This window comes from Engystomops pustulosus, chromosome 2, assembly GCF_040894005.1.
Source record: "Engystomops pustulosus chromosome 2, aEngPut4.maternal, whole genome shotgun sequence".
Lineage (NCBI taxonomy): Eukaryota > Metazoa > Chordata > Amphibia > Anura > Leptodactylidae > Engystomops > Engystomops pustulosus.
In genome coordinates this window covers 50,432,479-50,449,877 of record NC_092412.1, presented here as the reverse complement: position 1 = coordinate 50,449,877, position 17,399 = coordinate 50,432,479, and the positions used below count along the sequence as shown (strand labels likewise).

Genomic DNA, 17,399 nt, shown 5'->3' with positions numbered 1-17,399 from the left:
CCAGGCTTTGTGACTGATAATCTTGTGTTATCTGTGGCCTCCTTCCTTCTAAAATCAACTTTTAGTATTCTGCCAATGAGTCAGAAATGCTCTCTGGGGGTGTTACCAGAGCCCCTCTGTGCTGGAGATTCACTTTCACAGACTGTTACACTGCCCCCCCCCCCCCCCCTGCTGTAATCTCGCTACAGCAGAGGAAGTTTCGGCGCAGGAGGGGGGAAGTGCTCATGCACAGTGTAACAGCCTATGAAGCTGCAGCATGGAGGGGTTCTTTTAACACACACAAGGAGACCACCTGGATCATTGGCATAGTTGCATAGTTTTAAAAGTTAATTGATGAATGAAGGAGGCCATAGATAACAAATATAAGAAGGTGCTCAGTCACAGTGCCTGGATCTATGAGTAAGTGTTCCTGGTTTATCATGGATTTTGAGTAGATTTCCTTTAAATAGTGACAAATATGACATTGCTGTATCATCTGTAATATTCAATACAAGTTTTATCACGAATTTGGTGAATAGTCTGAGAAGGGAAGCTGTCTGTGAGGCTGTTTCCTTAGGCGGCAGCGTGACCTGGTTATGCTGGCAGAATTCCTCCTATTAAACGTCCTCAGACGTGAAGTTACAAGTCCTACAGTAAATCCCATTTTAATGGAAATCACTCCATGAGATAGATACTCCATTTATGGTAGAGACATGGGGCGGTGATCAGAACTATTAAATATGAGAGACTTTGTAATCTCAACTATTGATGTATTGAATGTATAATTCAGGTTACATCCAGAAGGCCCATAAGCTGGAGCATCCTTAGACTAATAGTGACCAGAGCCCCGGTGCTGGAATAAAGGGACTGGAGTATAAATTATTTTATTTTGCAATCACTTTGAGGTTGCATGCTGCTCATGGAAGTCTATGGAGAGGAGAGGGAGCAGGAGACTTTTTCTGCCCCCACCTACTAGAATAGGGAGACTTTTACCCCCCCCCCCCCCTCACTACTATAGACTTAGGTGGAGAAAACCTTCAGCAGCCATTGAACCGTCTGTAAAATAGTGACTTTCCTAGGATAATGATGTATATCGCCATCATGTGACCTCATGCAATGGCTCTGCATACCTGGTGAAGGGTTCATGCACAGCCTGCTGCAGTACTGTAGGTCTGTGGATTCTGTAGCTGACACAAGTCATGAATAAGTTCAAAACGCATAGACTTTTTATTTCTGTACACCTGGATGTCACCTAAGTGCAAATAAAGAATATTACTTCACAAGATCTCCATGAGCTGGATCTGCATTTTTTTCTCTACATGTTGCCATGCCTCCTGCAGCGGGATGAACCGAGGAGACTGTGGCTACAGAGGCTGGTGAGCTGGAACATTAACTTTCCGTTTCTGCAGTACTGTGTCTGACCCTAGTCTGGGACATCCTGCTGCAGTACTGTGTCTGACCCTAGTCTGGGACATCCTGCTGCAGTACTGTGTCTGACCCTAGTCTGGGACATCCTGCTGCAGTACTGTGTCTGACCCTAGTTTGGGCACATCCTGCTGCAGTACTGTGTCTGACACTATTCTGGGCACATCCTGCTGCAGAACTATGTCTGATCCTAGTCTGGTACGTCCTGCTGCAGTACTGTGTCTGACCCTAGTCTGGGACATCCTGCTGCAGTACTGTGTCTGACCCAAGCCTGGGCACACCCTGCTGCAGTACTGTGTCTGACCCTAGTCTGGGACATCCTTCTGCAGTACTGTGTCTGATCCTAGTCTGGGACATCCTGCTGCAGTACTGTGTCTGACCCTAGTCTGGGACATCCTGCTGCAGTACTGTGTCTGACCCAAGCCTGGGCACACCCTGCTGCAGTACTGTGTCTGACCCTAGTCTGGGACATCATTCTGCAGTACTGTGTCTGATCCTAGTCTGGGACATCCTGCTGCAGTACTGTGTCTGACCCTAGTCTGGGACATCCTGCTGCAGTACTGTGTCTGACCCTAGTTTGGGCACATCCTGCTGCAGTACTGTGTCTGACACTATTCTGGGCACATCCTGCTGCAGAACTATGTCTGATCCTAGTCTGGGACGTCCTGCTGCAGTACTGTGTCTGACCCTAGTCTGGGACATCCTGCTGCAGTACTGTGTCTGACCCAAGCCTGGGCACACCCTGCTGCAGTACTGTGTCTGACCCTAGTCTGGGACATCCTTCTGCAGTACTGTGTCTGATCCTAGTCTGGGACATCCTGCTGCAGTACTGTGTCTGACCCTAGTCTGGGACATCCTGCTGCAGTACTGTGTCTGACCCTAGTTTGGGCACATCCTGCTGCAGTACTGTGTCTGACACTATTCTGGGCACATCCTGCTGCAGAACTATGTCTGATCCTAGTCTGGGACGTCCTGCTGCAGTACTGCGTCTGACCCTAGTTTAGGCCCATCCTGCTGCAGTACTGTGTCTGGTCCTAGTTTGGGCACATCCTGCTGCAGTACTGTGTCTGACCCTAGTCTGGGACATCCTGCTGCAGTACTGTGTCTGACCCAAGCCTGGGCACACCCTGCTGCAGTACTGTGTCTGACCCTAGTCTGGGACATCCTTCTGCAGTACTGTGTCTGATCCTAGTCTGGGACATCCTGCTGCAGTACTGTGTCTGACCCTAGTCTGGGACATCCTGCTGCAGTACTGTGTCTGACCCAAGCCTGGGCACACCCTGCTGCAGTACTGTGTCTGACCCTAGTCTGGGACATCATTCTGCAGTACTGTGTCTGATCCTAGTCTGGGACATCCTGCTGCAGTACTGTGTCTGACCCTAGTCTGGGACATCCTGCTGCAGTACTGTGTCTGACCCTAGTTTGGGCACATCCTGCTGCAGTACTGTGTCTGACACTATTCTGGGCACATCCTGCTGCAGAACTATGTCTGATCCTAGTCTGGGACGTCCTGCTGCAGTACTGTGTCTGACCCTAGTCTGGGACATCCTGCTGCAGTACTGTGTCTGACCCAAGCCTGGGCACACCCTGCTGCAGTACTGTGTCTGACCCTAGTCTGGGACATCCTTCTGCAGTACTGTGTCTGATCCTAGTCTGGGACATCCTGCTGCAGTACTGTGTCTGACCCTAGTCTGGGACATCCTGCTGCAGTACTGTGTCTGACCCTAGTTTGGGCACATCCTGCTGCAGTACTGTGTCTGACACTATTCTGGGCACATCCTGCTGCAGAACTATGTCTGATCCTAGTCTGGGACGTCCTGCTGCAGTACTGCGTCTGACCCTAGTTTAGGCCCATCCTGCTGCAGTACTGTGTCTGGTCCTAGTTTGGGCACATCCTGCTGCAGTACTGTGTCTGACCCTAGTCTGGGACATCCTGCTGCAGTACTGTGTCTGACCCAAGCCTGGGCACACCCTGCTGCAGTACTGTGTCTGACCCTAGTCTGGGACATCCTTCTGCAGTACTGTGTCTGATCCTAGTCTGGGACATCCTGCTGCAGTACTGTGTCTGACCCTAGTCTGGGACATCCTGCTGCAGTACTGTGTCTGACCCAAGCCTGGGCACACCCTGCTGCAGTACTGTGTCTGACCCTAGTCTGGGACATCATTCTGCAGTACTGTGTCTGATCCTAGTCTGGGACATCCTGCTGCAGTACTGTGTCTGACCCTAGTCTGGGACATCCTGCTGCAGTACTGTGTCTGACCCTAGTTTGGGCACATCCTGCTGCAGTACTGTGTCTGACACTATTCTGGGCACATCCTGCTGCAGAACTATGTCTGATCCTAGTCTGGGACGTCCTGCTGCAGTACTGTGTCTGACCCTAGTCTGGGACATCCTGCTGCAGTACTGTGTCTGACCCAAGCCTGGGCACACCCTGCTGCAGTACTGTGTCTGACCCTAGTCTGGGACATCCTTCTGCAGTACTGTGTCTGATCCTAGTCTGGGACATCCTGCTGCAGTACTGTGTCTGACCCTAGTCTGGGACATCCTGCTGCAGTACTGTGTCTGACCCTAGTTTGGGCACATCCTGCTGCAGTACTGTGTCTGACACTATTCTGGGCACATCCTGCTGCAGAACTATGTCTGATCCTAGTCTGGGACGTCCTGCTGCAGTACTGCGTCTGACCCTAGTTTAGGCCCATCCTGCTGCAGTACTGTGTCTGGTCCTAGTTTGGGCACATCCTGCTGCAGTACTGTGTCTGGTCCTAGTTTGGGCACATCCTGCTGCAGTACTGTGTCTGTGCTGCCTCTGCCCCTGATGATATTGCAGGTAATATAATATAATATAATGTGATGCATCGCCACCTGCACATCCTGGTACTGCCCTGTCTGACACTACGGGGGCAAGGCCTTCCCTCTCAGCCAATCAGCGGCCGGGGGAGGGTCCGGCATTGCACAAGACTGACAGCTCGTGTTTAAATGCCAGGTGTTGGGCGCTAGTGTGTGTCTGGGCTCCGGAGGGATCGGGCACAGACCTGTCTACAGCCGGGGAGATCTGCAGTCCAGGCACGTCGTCATGGCACTGAGAGTCTGCATTGTCGGCTCTGGCAACTGGTCAGTATGTGCCCATGATGTATCTGTCCTGCCTCCTGATAGTCATAGAGCAGCAGCAGCAGCAGGGCACAATCCACCCACAACAATGTACCCGCTGAGCTGTGCCGCCCACACATCCTTCTCTGCAATCACAGGACTATCCCAGTGTACTACTATGCCCATCATTTGTACTGGAGCGGCACACAACAGAGATGACAGAGCTGGCAGTCCTGCTTCATACTACTCCGAGGCAGGTGTTCATAGTATGTTGTGTGCACCCAGTGCAAAGTTCTCCCTGACCCTTATAGATCCTGCAGAAGTGTTTACTGCACTCACAGATTGTTATCTCAAGGGTATCTAGTTTTCTTATAACCTCTGCACTATGGTCTATGTGCTTGTCAGAGCAAATTCCACCTTCCCACACACTATCCTCTTACACTACAGTAAGGTGCCCTCTGCATGCTGCAGGGTTAGGGTGGAAAGGGGGTAACAACATCAAATCTATAGGTTTTATTCTTATGAGACTTGCAGAAAACCACAACTTTGTTGTATGTTGTAGCAATCTGAACCGGTTAGAGCACTTAGTCATGTATTGTCCGGTCTGACGTGGCCCCTGGCACTTGGCACGTGCACGGTTTATTTACATGCACACATCCACATTGTCTATAGAGACACAATGTCAGCATAATTACTATTCCCAGTGCTTTAGGTTTACCTACTTACTATATGAAGGATAACAATGGATTTGGCATAACAAGGTGACTGCTGGGACCCTGATGATGACAAAAACTGGACCCTTCACAATCTAGGGAACTAGATCTCATTGTCACTAATGGGTGCATGCATTCTGCTTCTCTATTCAATTGAATGTATATGCCCAGTAATGGATTATAATGTAGGCGGTTTGGGTGGAAGCCAGTGGCCCCGGCCTTCTAGGGGGCCCATGGCCACCAAATGTTACACTGAGAAGGGCATTGACTCATGAATTCTCATACATCTGCTTCTGCTTTCAAAACATATTTACACAAGATCCTCCAAGGGTCCTGAAATCGCAGTTTGAAAGCAGGCAGAAGGGACACGTCCTCCATTCCCCAAAAAGCTTGATTCAAGTACCATATGTAGGAAGTGATTCCAGACTTGTAGGGGCTATAATATTCATACAGTCCAGGGCCCATGGCAGTCTTAATGCACCCCTGCCATAGATTGGTACATTTCACTCAAGCGTTGCAGAGATCGATTAGGGTTTGGTGAATAAAAAAACTGACACCCATCAGAGTTCAGTCTCTATGATTTTATATGGCAAAGGGTTGCTGTTCATCATTAGACTAGTGATGTCACAACATTCACTAGAAAAACTCTCTCTATTGTCTCAGTCAGCCAATGATGGATAATTATTTTTAAGGAAAATCCACAAGGGAATCTTTCCTTGTAGGGATATTCCTAGGAGGATGATTTGTTCTCCGCCGGATGTTATTGAACATGTATGACCAGTTAGAACACATAATGGTCAATATTTACATCTATCTTTATGGTTGCATTCCCAGATGACTAATCATACAATGTTTAGCATAACCCCACTTTTACCTACTTATAACCTTTACCCTATCGGCTAATTGAATCAATCTGATCCAATCACCAGATGACAGGACTCTCACAGGAGCGGGGTTTAAGGGATCAAGTTGTTAAATTCATGAATTGTCTATCCACCTCATTTATTGACCAATGGGTCAACTTTTTCTTATTTAACAACCTACAACAGGAGTTTCAAACATTTGTTTCTTTTTGGTTGAGATGACTTTCCAAGGAGAAAACTATTTAGTATGCAGGTTGTTATTGGTGCCATAGAGCTGAACTGGTTTTCAGTTTCAATCATACCCCAGCTTTATTTTCTGCTATATCTTTGTGTCCCAGTTTCTTACCATTTTCAAGATATTTGTTGCCATTTAGTGCAGTGGTGGCGAACCTATGGCACGGGTGCCAGAAGTGGCACTCGTAGCCCTTTCTATGGGCACTCAGGCCATCACCCCAGGATACAGTTCACCAAACACTGAATCTTCTTTCAGTCCCAGGCAAATTAAGGGATGCTCCTATTCGACACTTTGTTGGCTGTTTGGAACTGCAGGAAAAGTGAGAAGGTTTTAAAAGAACTGCATTATCTTTGGAGGTCATCATGCTGGACCTGACCATTGATCCTTTACAGACAGACCTTGGAGAGAAGCTACAATGATAATCTGAATTTGCCTATTAACTAGTGGCCTCAGACCACCAATACAATTGAAAGATGTGAAAGAACAGGTAGCAGTAAGTTACTGTTTAAAATTTCTTGTTGGCACTTTGCGGTAAATAAGTGGATTTCGATTGTAGTTTGGGCACTCGGTCTCTAAAAGGTTCGCCATCACTGATTTAGTGTATTATTTTTAAGTTTGCCAAATTTTAATTTGCCAACTTGTGTTGTTTTTTCTTAGAAATCATTTTTCTGTATGTTCGGGATATAGCCAACGTGGGGTACTATGAAGTGTAATTTCTCCTCTTAGTTTCTGAAATAAAAATGTCATCTATGTTCATTGGGGAGCAAGCGGGTTCATTGCACATTGGGGCAGGTGGATGGGTCATGTGCTCATCGGCCATATAGTTGTGCAGCACTACCATCTTAATATGTCTGCTTATGGTGGATCATGTGATCTAACCCGTTTTTCTACTGCAACAAGTGAAGGGGGATACAGAATTTGGGCTTGAGCTTTTAGGTGAAGTAATATGGTGAATAGTTACAGCAGTCGGTGATACCCTGGGGCAGTGATGGCAAACCTTTTAGAGACCGAGTGCCCAAACTACAACAAAGACCCGCTTATTTATCGCAAAGTGCCAACACAGAAATTTAATTTGTGATTTATACTCCCTTCTCTGTCACAGTTTTCATTGATACCAGCCCCTGAGGACACCAATAAAGCAGGAAATAGTCCCAGGTAGAGCCATCACTTTAAAATAGCTCTGTGCACAGCAAGTCCAGGGCTGTCTGGGACTGCAGGAATATACCTGGAGTCATCTCTGGTGATGACCTGAGTGCCCACAGAAAGGGCTCTGAGTGCCACCACTGGCACCAGTGCCATAGGTTAGCCATCACTGCCCTGGGGCAATGATGAAGACTCCTGTGCTGCAGCCGCATTATATTTCACCTCTTTTTTGACAGATCTGACACAATTGCTGTGACTAGGACAGGATGTGATGTGACTCTGTGACAACATTGTGTTCTATGTCACCATCTGCTCTCAGCCCCACAGCACAGGGATAAAGGCCTCCCGAAATCTTATTTATCTGAGCACAAAATGTCATATTGTTACTGCATTCTGTACTACAGTGCGAGGTAAAAAAGCAGAAAATAAAAGGTTTTGTATAACAGAATTTGGAATTTATTACATGGCATAGAAATGGAATTAGCAGATGGCCCTATATGACGCTCCCTTAAAGTACAGTGCAAGTGCCTGATAAGGGCACAACAGATAATACACAGACAAAAGCCTTGAACAGACAAAACAAGGTCATTTCTTGTATGTGAAACTAAGGCAAAATTCTTGTGTCTGTGCTAAGCTGCATAGATACCATCATAAATACCAGCAAAATAGTGCACTTGGTGTCATCATGGGGGAAAGGAGGAGGAGCTGAGCAGATTGTACATAGTGTCTTATCTGCAGGTGGCATGTTATAAAACAGGAGGAGCAGGATCAGATTGTACAGTGTCCTATATGCAGGTAGCATGTTATAGAACAGGATGAGCAGGATCAGATTGTACAGAGTGTCCTATCTGCAGGTAGCATGTTATAGAACAGGAGGAGCAGGATCAGATTGTACAGAGCATCCTATCTGCAGGCGGCATGTTATAGAACAGGAGGAGCAGGATCAGATTGTACAGGGTGTCCTATCTGCAGGTAGCATGTTATAGAACAAGAGGAGCAGGAACAGATTGTACAGAGTGTCCTATCTGCAGGTAGTATGTTATAGAACAAGAGGAGCAGGATCAGATTATACAAATTGTCCTATCTGCAGGTAGCATGTTATAGAACTGGATATGCAGGATCAGACTGTACATAGTGTCCTATCTCCAGGTAGCTAGCATGTTATAGAACACTAGGAGCAGGATCAGATTGTACATAGTGCCCTATCTGCAGGAAGCATGTTACAGAGCAGAAGGAGCTGAGCAGATTATACATAGTGTCCTATCGGCAGACAGCGTACTACAAAGCAGGCGGAGCTGACCAGGTTGTACATTGTTTCCTACCTGCAGGCAACATGCTATAGAGCAGGAGCAGCTGAGTACATTCCCTACACCCTCATAACTGCTACAGATGCTGGAAATAACTTGAATTCATAATGAATGAGCGCTGTCCAGTAGGAAGTAGCTGCTACCTATCTCATGTGACGTTACAACACCTTTCTACATCATTGCAGCCAGTGTTAAATTGGGTGGGAATAATAGTAATTGCCTCCTTTATATTCAGTCACCTCAGCTGTGATTTTAGATAAATTGATGGAGTGCACTTTTACTTCTCATTTATATCATTTGTATCGTCCTTGTGGGAATTATTCACCTTGGAAACATAATACACACATACAGGGACCCATCACAGTACAAGTTCCCTACAGATGATCACCTATCACAGATAAGAAGTCTGACAGGTCATATCTACCCTCCCTCATGATACCTCTGAAAGGCTAACAGAGGACAGCAAATCTGACCCGGGAATTTGGCTCTTGAAAGTTGTATATTGGGCCTGTGTTCATATTGTAGCTGTGCACCATTTCTTATAACGTTATCACTTTGAGGTTTATACCTTTATGTTATATTCACTTTACGGTATGACCTTGTAGGGCACTGCGATAGGTCAAAGTTTTTTGTGTCCATTTTTAGAATGAAGCCACAGCACTCGTGAAGTTACAGTCCAGAAGTCTTTATTTTATTCCAGGCATCAAAATACAATGTTTTGATTCAACAATAATCTTTATGAAGTATTTTATCATACTTGATTAATCGAAACGTCGTATTTTGATACCTGGATTAAAATAAAGACTTCTAGACTTTAACTTCATGAATGCTTTGGCTTCCTCCATTGAATGCACATGATAATGTGTTCCAGCACCTGAGCCTTAAAGGGGTATTCTCATCTGGGCATTCACATTCAGTTTGATAAATCTGCCATATATAAACATTTCTTCAAATAGATGTTATTAAAAAAAATGTTCCTGTGTGAAGATAATTTCTCATAAATGTAGCCATGTTGTCCCTTAGAAACGAGATGGCTTCCTCGGATACGGCCACCTCTGCTGGAGGGATTGCACAAAGACACAAAGGGTGTTTGTATTTGAAATGTCCGGGATTTACTGTATGACCCACAGCCGTCCTGTGGTAATGGTTGCTGAATCCAGGAGGTCCGGCAGGAGTCAATAGCGCATGTCTGGCCACCGCTGCCAGAGTGTGACGTGGTCGTAACCGAAGAAGCTATCTCGTTTCTAAGGGACAGAATGACTACATTTATGAGAAATTATCTTCACACAGGAACATTTTTTTAATAACATCCAATTGAAGAAATGTTTATAAATGGAAGATTAGTGAAACTGAATGTGAATGCCCAGATGAGAATACCCCTTTAAGCTGCGAGCACCGACTTAGCGTTCCACTATTATTTAATACAAATTGGATTGTTGCCTTCCTCTCTTCTTAACACTTTTCGAATGAATCACTACATATAAAACATTTTGCATACCTTTCAATGATATGTAAGGCCATATAGACAACAATTGCTGGGAGAATGCACCGGTCTCATAGTTTGAGTCCAGCTGTATATATGAGCATAGGAATCTTTCCGAATTATCTATGTCATTAGGTCAGTAATTGAATGGCTGATGTGCAACCACATGTTCACAGTAACCTATGGGATTTTTATCCCATAAAGCGGGGATAGGTGGAGTTTTCACTTTTGTATTTTTACTCTACGAACCCCAGTTTGGAAAAGCAGACAACACTTGTCTTTTGCTGCAATAGATTCATCATTGTGATGATGAATCTGTTAGGGTGCGTCACATGTGGCGTCAAAACAATATTGAACAGAATCTAATAAGGCAAATCTCCTCTTCTCAGCTGTTGTGATGCGTTTAAAAACGCCATATGTGAGCGCACCCATAGGTCGGCGGCACACGTGGCATTTTGAACCCGTTTTTGGGCCGTTTTTAAACGAATCCGTTTTTGATAGGTTTTACCAATTATCTTAATTAAAAGTGGTCAAAAACGGATGCGTTTTCAAAAAAAAATGCATGGGTTTTTCAAAAAAGTATGCGTTTTTTATCGGACTGCTTAAAAACGTCCCAAAAATGGGTTCAAAACGCCACGTGTGCCTCCTGCCTCAGATTGTGTTACTATCAAGTTCTACATTAAGATCTGCTTTTTGCTGATCTAAATTTCCCACTCGGCCATAGCTTTTTTTCTAAAGGCCATGGTCCTTGGACAAGGTGGAGAAAAAATGGTCTAAAAGCCTTTTTTTAAATGTGTCAGAAGGCGTTTTTTGGTGCAAATTATGGCATAAGTCTGTCCAAAATGGCTTCATGAAAATCCCTAATTGTCTCAAACCCACGCCAATAAAGTAAGAGTAGAATGTGCAGTCTCTGGTCTGTGATAATAAATCCCCCCCCCATTAATCCCATTTATTATGGAGCTGCCCACTTATTAAAGACTTTTGGAGACAGATAATCAGCCTTTTCAAAGGGCTCTATGAAAAGAAGCTGCCAACTTCTCCTGAGCTGCTCCTCCTTAGACAAAGATTACAGAGGAATCTTTTTTAGGTTGTGCTCAACAGCCCGGATGGAAATCTTAAGTAAATGGAAAAGCTATTCCATACCCTCGATTAGAAACGTCATTCTAGGGATGAACAAACTGAGAGATTGCGAATTGTATGGCCGCGGTCACACGTACCGCTAGACGTCCGTTCATAACGCGATGCTAGCGCACAGGGGGAGGTCCTCGGCCCAAATGCACATGTGTTTCCAGAGAAACGCATGCGATCGGCTTAACAATCGCATGCGTTTCCCTAGAAACGCATGTGCGTTCAGTCCGAGGACCTCCACCTGTGCGCTAGCGTCGCGTTATGACGGATGGTGTGACCGCGGGCCTATATGTGCAAAGGTGAAGTAATAGGTAAAAATAAGTCATTAAAATGCTGGGACTTATGGTCCAGCCATCTGTGATGAGCTAGTCTTAATACTGAAGGAACACTTTGCATATTCCTTTTCTTTCTTTTTTTTGTATTGCAATCCAGGGATATTGATTGACTTTGCATGAAATATGTACTTTTTTTGTGTGTGTGTGTGTTTTTTTTGTTTTCTTTTGTAAAAACAATGTAAAAAAGAATAATACCCCCCCCCCCCATAATTGTAAAAATCGATGCCGAAGATTTTCCTTTATCACGACAGCAGTCTTGTTCCCTTTTTGTTCATTCATTGACCTTTGCCTTGACTAACATATTCATATCCGCACAGGGGATCTGCCATTGCCAAGATTGTCGGAGAGAATGCGGCTAAGCTCCCTCAGTTTGATAATGTGGTGAACATGTGGGTATTTGAGGAACTAATATCAGGGAAGAAACTGACTGAGATCATCAATACTCAACACGAGAATGTGAAATATCTCCCGGGGCACAAACTTCCAGCCAATGTGGTAAGTACACATTTCATTGTTTTGTACCTTTATCCTGGAATTACTCTATAAACATTGCCTTTACAATATCAGGGAAACGGACTGTTGCTTCTATTTTTATTTATTGCTTTTTAATCTGTTGGAAAATTTGTCAAAAATGCACATAATTTCCCAGGTATAACTACTGTTGCTCCTATTGTTGCTGGACTTTGTATTCCTTCCCAGGCTGAATGGTGTATCAGAGTTATGGGGTGGGTAAAGCATACAATGGCCAGGGTTAATATTTGTAATATTTCGGGGGGTCTTGCTCAACTCTTGAAAAAATATTGTTCATATTTGACATATAACTATTGACACAAGCACCTTATAAACATTATTAAGAAGCAGATGTATGTTCTGCCATTATAAAATAAGCAACGCTAAGCTAAAACTTTACAACAATTAAAAGAAATCACACGCCCCAATACACGCCCTTTTACCATTGGAAAAGTGTTGTAATTCACATCAGGCAAGTTTCTAGTACATGGACATTCAATATGTGTACCAAAACTTATGTCAGTCATGCACAGAAGAGTTTGCTGGCTGCTTTATGACTTCTCTCTGCTGGATTTACTGGCAGGTTTCTTGCACCCAGTAGGGAACTCAGTAGGGAACTATGTGGTTTCCCCGTCAACCTCTGTTTGTCCAGCTCAGCTTGATTGGCAGGTTTCTTCTTCGTTACTTATCAGTCATTTCCATGGGGTTGTAGAAATCTGCTGACCTGTTGTCCTTAGGGCATGTCACCACCAAATAAACCCCTTCCACAAAGTAACAGTCCAGCGACCAACTCTGACTGGTGTTTTCCGGAATCGTTCTAATGATGCCATAACAAGTAGCCCTGGGGCTCCAAAACAAGATTTGTAACTATAAAATGACACTGGAAACCCCATGTTTCCACCTTGCTAAGATAATGTACACTGTGATGTCACAGGACAATAATAATACACACAGTGATGTCACAGTACAGAGACAAAGATCATAATATGGAGACAATATATACTATGAAGACAGATATATTATGACTTCTCCGGAAGTTTTCTGGCGGAAAAAACATATAAACCTCTATAACCAGCCTCCAACTTTGTGTGTGTCGGGGCAGAGGGTTTAAACCCACTGCCCACTACATTTACCATAGTCTCTGTCGTAGACTAGCGCAAAAAACTCTGCCAGTTCCCAACTGGCCGGAGCCTCTTAGTAGACATGGGCGTTGTAGCAACGGCGGGGGGGTTTAAGACTGGTATTCTAAACGCTAGTTTTAATATATTCCCCTCATTGTGTTGCCACAAACCTATAAAGATACCCACAGTGATGTCACTGTACAGGGATAATACATACAGTGATGTCACAGTATGCAGTGGACATTGTGTTGCCACAAACCTATAAAGATACCCACAGTGATGTCACTGTACAGGGATAATACATACAGTGATGTCACAGTATGCAGTGCACATTGTGTTGCCACAAACCTATAAAGATACCCACAGTGATGTCACAGTATGCAGTGCACATTGTGTTGCCACAAAACAGATAAGTACAGTAATGTCACAATGCGGAATACACACAGTGATGTCACAATACTGGGATAATAAGTACAGTTATGTCACAGTAAAGTGATAATAGACACAATGATGTGTAAAGGTTAACCAGGACAGTGATATGTACAAATGTGGTGAGATTTATCACAATTGTCTGAGAGCATTACTGTTGTACTTGCTCAGATTCCATTTTCCAATAGAAGTTTATAAAATGAAAGCTGAGCTCTGATTGGCTTTCATGAGCAACTAGAACATTTGTGCTCTCAGACACTTGTAATAAATTTCCCTATGTGCTCAGAGTATGTGTACTTGCTACTGCCTTAAACTGCTGCTGTAGCAGTCGAACTGCTTTTGATGCTGCAGAGAAGGGACAATTCAAGGGAGAATTGATGCTCACAGCTTTTTAGTAAAAGTTAAGTTTGATTTAGTCATTTCCAGTGTTATCTGTGCCTATAAGTTAGAATGGGGCCCTTGGTTTAAGGGCCCTGTAGAAGCTGTTATGTCTGCTATCCTGGCTATTACAGATGACAACCATCTTAAATTTGTTCAACGAAGCTTTAGTGTTAGTGTGTTAGTTAGTGTTAACCCAACATTTTTTAAATTCAATTGTGACAGACACCAAAAATTTTTTGGCTGGGTTTACAATTATAAAGTATACAGTTCTGACTTACATACAAATTCTACTTAAGGACAAACCTACAGACCTTATCGTGTATGTAACCCGGGGACTGCCTGTATAGTCAAAAGGGATGTATCTTGCATAGGTGGCCCTGATTGGACAGTGTCAGATACTCCACCAATTGGTTATACCAAGTTGTTAATTTATTCATACATTTCCGGTAGAAAGTGTCCAATGTAGAATTGTTATGATATAGGGAATTAAATTATGTAGTAATGAAGACCTGTCAGAACAAGTAAAATGACCATGTGCCAGGGATATTTGGAAAGTTGCACAGTGAGGATGTTGACTTGTCAATTCATATAGTAACATGACTGAATGGTTCTGTCTGCTCCATGGATACAGTATCATACAAAATGAAATTTTCGATGAATATTTTAGTCATACCACTAGGTCATGTGGAGCTGTACAATGTATATTGATGCCCTGGACTCTTTTACCATCTTACAATCTTCTCTTCATTCCCACGTAAGAAGTCATGTTATGATCAATCTTTACATTTCAAGGGCGTCTAAGAGATTATCAAAACCAACAAGACCATTTTATTGCTCACTAATGCAACGCAGCCTTTGCCCTGGATACACAAAACCTACTTATCAATCAGAATGCAATCTTCTGCTTGGTTTGCTCTGATGTACTACAGACTGAATAAACGCATGAATGATTGATAGATTCACATGTGTTCAGTCATTTGTCGCTGTTGACCTCATGAGTCTCTGGTACGCGAGACTGCCGTTTACTGTGGATGGAAATGTGTATTTGGCTTAAGTCTGTAAGAAATATACTCTTTTGGGAAAACCAAGATGTTTATTTAAAGGAGCCCTAGAGAAGCCAGAAGATTCATCACCTTTCCTTTAAGGGAGTCTACTACTTCCACCAAGTGTTATAATATTGGGGAAGAGTCTTATAAAGTAACGTGCTGGGATTTCCATCATACCTTTATTATTTTAGTCCATTATGCCATTTCCAAGATATCCCCAGTTTAATCTCTATGCTAATGAGCCAGTTGGTGTACTCAGCACTCCTATTTCTGCCTGATTCCCTTTGCTCTTCTTCCATTATCACCACAAGCTTAAAGGGAACCTACCACCACGATTCTACCTATGAAGGTAGATTGGGTGGTAGGTGGATGTATGGGACGTGAGGATAGCCCTTTTTAGAGCTAATCCTCACGTCCCCGCTATCTTTATAAAACTTTGATACCCGGCTTCGAAGCAGTGACCGCGCATCCGCGGGCTGGCCACTCTGCGCATGCAGAGAACGCCGGCTTCCCGGACGAGGGAGCGCCTCATGTCCGGCTACTCTGCACCCCAATAGCCGCATAAGAAAATTTACATATTAGGGTATTAAAGTTTTAAAAAGATAGCGGGGACAAGAGGATTAGCTCTAAAAAGGGCTATCCTCACGTCCCATACATCCACCTACCACCCATTCTACCTTTATAGGTACAATCGTGGTGGTAGGTTCCATTTAAAGGGAACCTGTTATCAGAGATTGGCTTAATAAATTACTGCCAGTATGTTGTCACGCAGCTGACAACTTTTATAGATCGTGTTTCTTTCATGGCCCAGCGTGGCTGCATCTTCCAGAAAATCAACAATGAAGTGAGATGTAAATTGGTTGTATATAATCAAGGAGAAGAGTTTAACACTGAAGTCAAGCTTTCCCTGCCTCTGAAAGCCCCCTTCACTGCAATTATGGTCCTGCATCCAGCAAAATCACTAACCAGATCTCCTGAAGTCCAGTCCATGATGTCAATCACAGGCAAGGATGTGTTCATAGGTGAGGAGAGCTTGACTTTAGTGTAAACACACCACCTCCGTGACTTTATACAGTTAGTTTACATCTCACTTCAAAATAGATTTTCTGGAGGATGTCACTGCACTGGGCCATGAAAGAGACACAATCTAGATGCTGCTCCGCTGCTTCCCACCATACTGGTAGTGGTTTATTAGGCCAATTTCTGATGACAGGTTCCCTTTAACACAAGACGCTTCTCCTGCTTACCTGATGGAGAGAGTAGTGGTCCAGGCCGGAATAGCAGTGCTCCAGGTGCTGAGAATATATGCCTTAGGTGCACTAACTACCGTCCTCATTAGTAAAAAGATTCAACTGGGAATTTCTCTGAAACAACATAATGGGGTAAAAAGGTATTTTTAAAATCATAGTCCATTACTCTACAATATGCCGTCAACAGATTATGGAGGAGGCGGTAGACTCACTTTATTGGGGGTCAATGTAACAGTGACAGGAACATGGCATTCCAGGCGTCAGACCCAATACTCCTCTGAATCAAAGTAAAAGTTGTAAAGCATAAAGCTGTAGCATTAGCCAGGACTTATACTGGAGGAACTGAGACCCCCAAATCCCATCTGCAATAGAGATTCATGAAGTCTGGATGCGTTCATCTTGTGATTCCAGCAGGAGTCCCTGACACCCAGACAGTGATTGCTCACATTTCATGCATTGCTTTACACACAAAAATGAATTAAACCAGTGTGCTTGTTAAGGAAAAATGCATTCAGTAACAGAGATTCTCTAGTTGGACCCTAAACAAAGAAGCACAAAGAGCCTTTGAAGATACATTTGTGATGGATTTTTGTTGAGCTATGCCATGGGAAAAATATTCTGAATAAGCCACTGCTGATATCCTCCTTGTGAATATTGTATAGTACAACTCTTATCATCTTCTTTACGCATTGAATAAGTTTCTTAAAGGGAACCTGTTACCACATTTCACATATACACATAGTGACAGATTCCCATAGAGCCCTATTAAATAAATGACGCCCTTCTTTTAGCTAAAACATGTTTCCCTCACATCCCCATAAAACCGACCTTATGTATATCTTACCTGGTGTGCCCTGCTTGGCTGGCCCCTCCCATCTACTCCTTCCCATGCCATATGCCAACTATCATTCAGCACTTCATGTCATGTGACCAGGATGATGTCATTTAAGGACCTTAACACCT

At 44.0% G+C, this 17,399-nt stretch overlaps 1 protein-coding gene across 1 annotated transcript in view; it reads left to right on the top strand.

The window, feature by feature from the left end:
* The first annotated feature begins 4,356 nt into the window (after positions 1-4,356).
* GPD1 (glycerol-3-phosphate dehydrogenase 1) overlaps positions 4,357-17,399 on the top strand; it is a 37,026-nt gene continuing 23,983 nt past the window's right edge. Inside the window, exons 1-2 of the mRNA XM_072134558.1 lie at positions 4,357-4,516; positions 12,017-12,194. Of these exons, the coding sequence (XP_071990659.1) occupies positions 4,479-4,516; positions 12,017-12,194 (216 nt within the window). The 5' untranslated portion in view covers positions 4,357-4,478. The remainder of the gene's footprint in view (positions 4,517-12,016; positions 12,195-17,399) is intronic.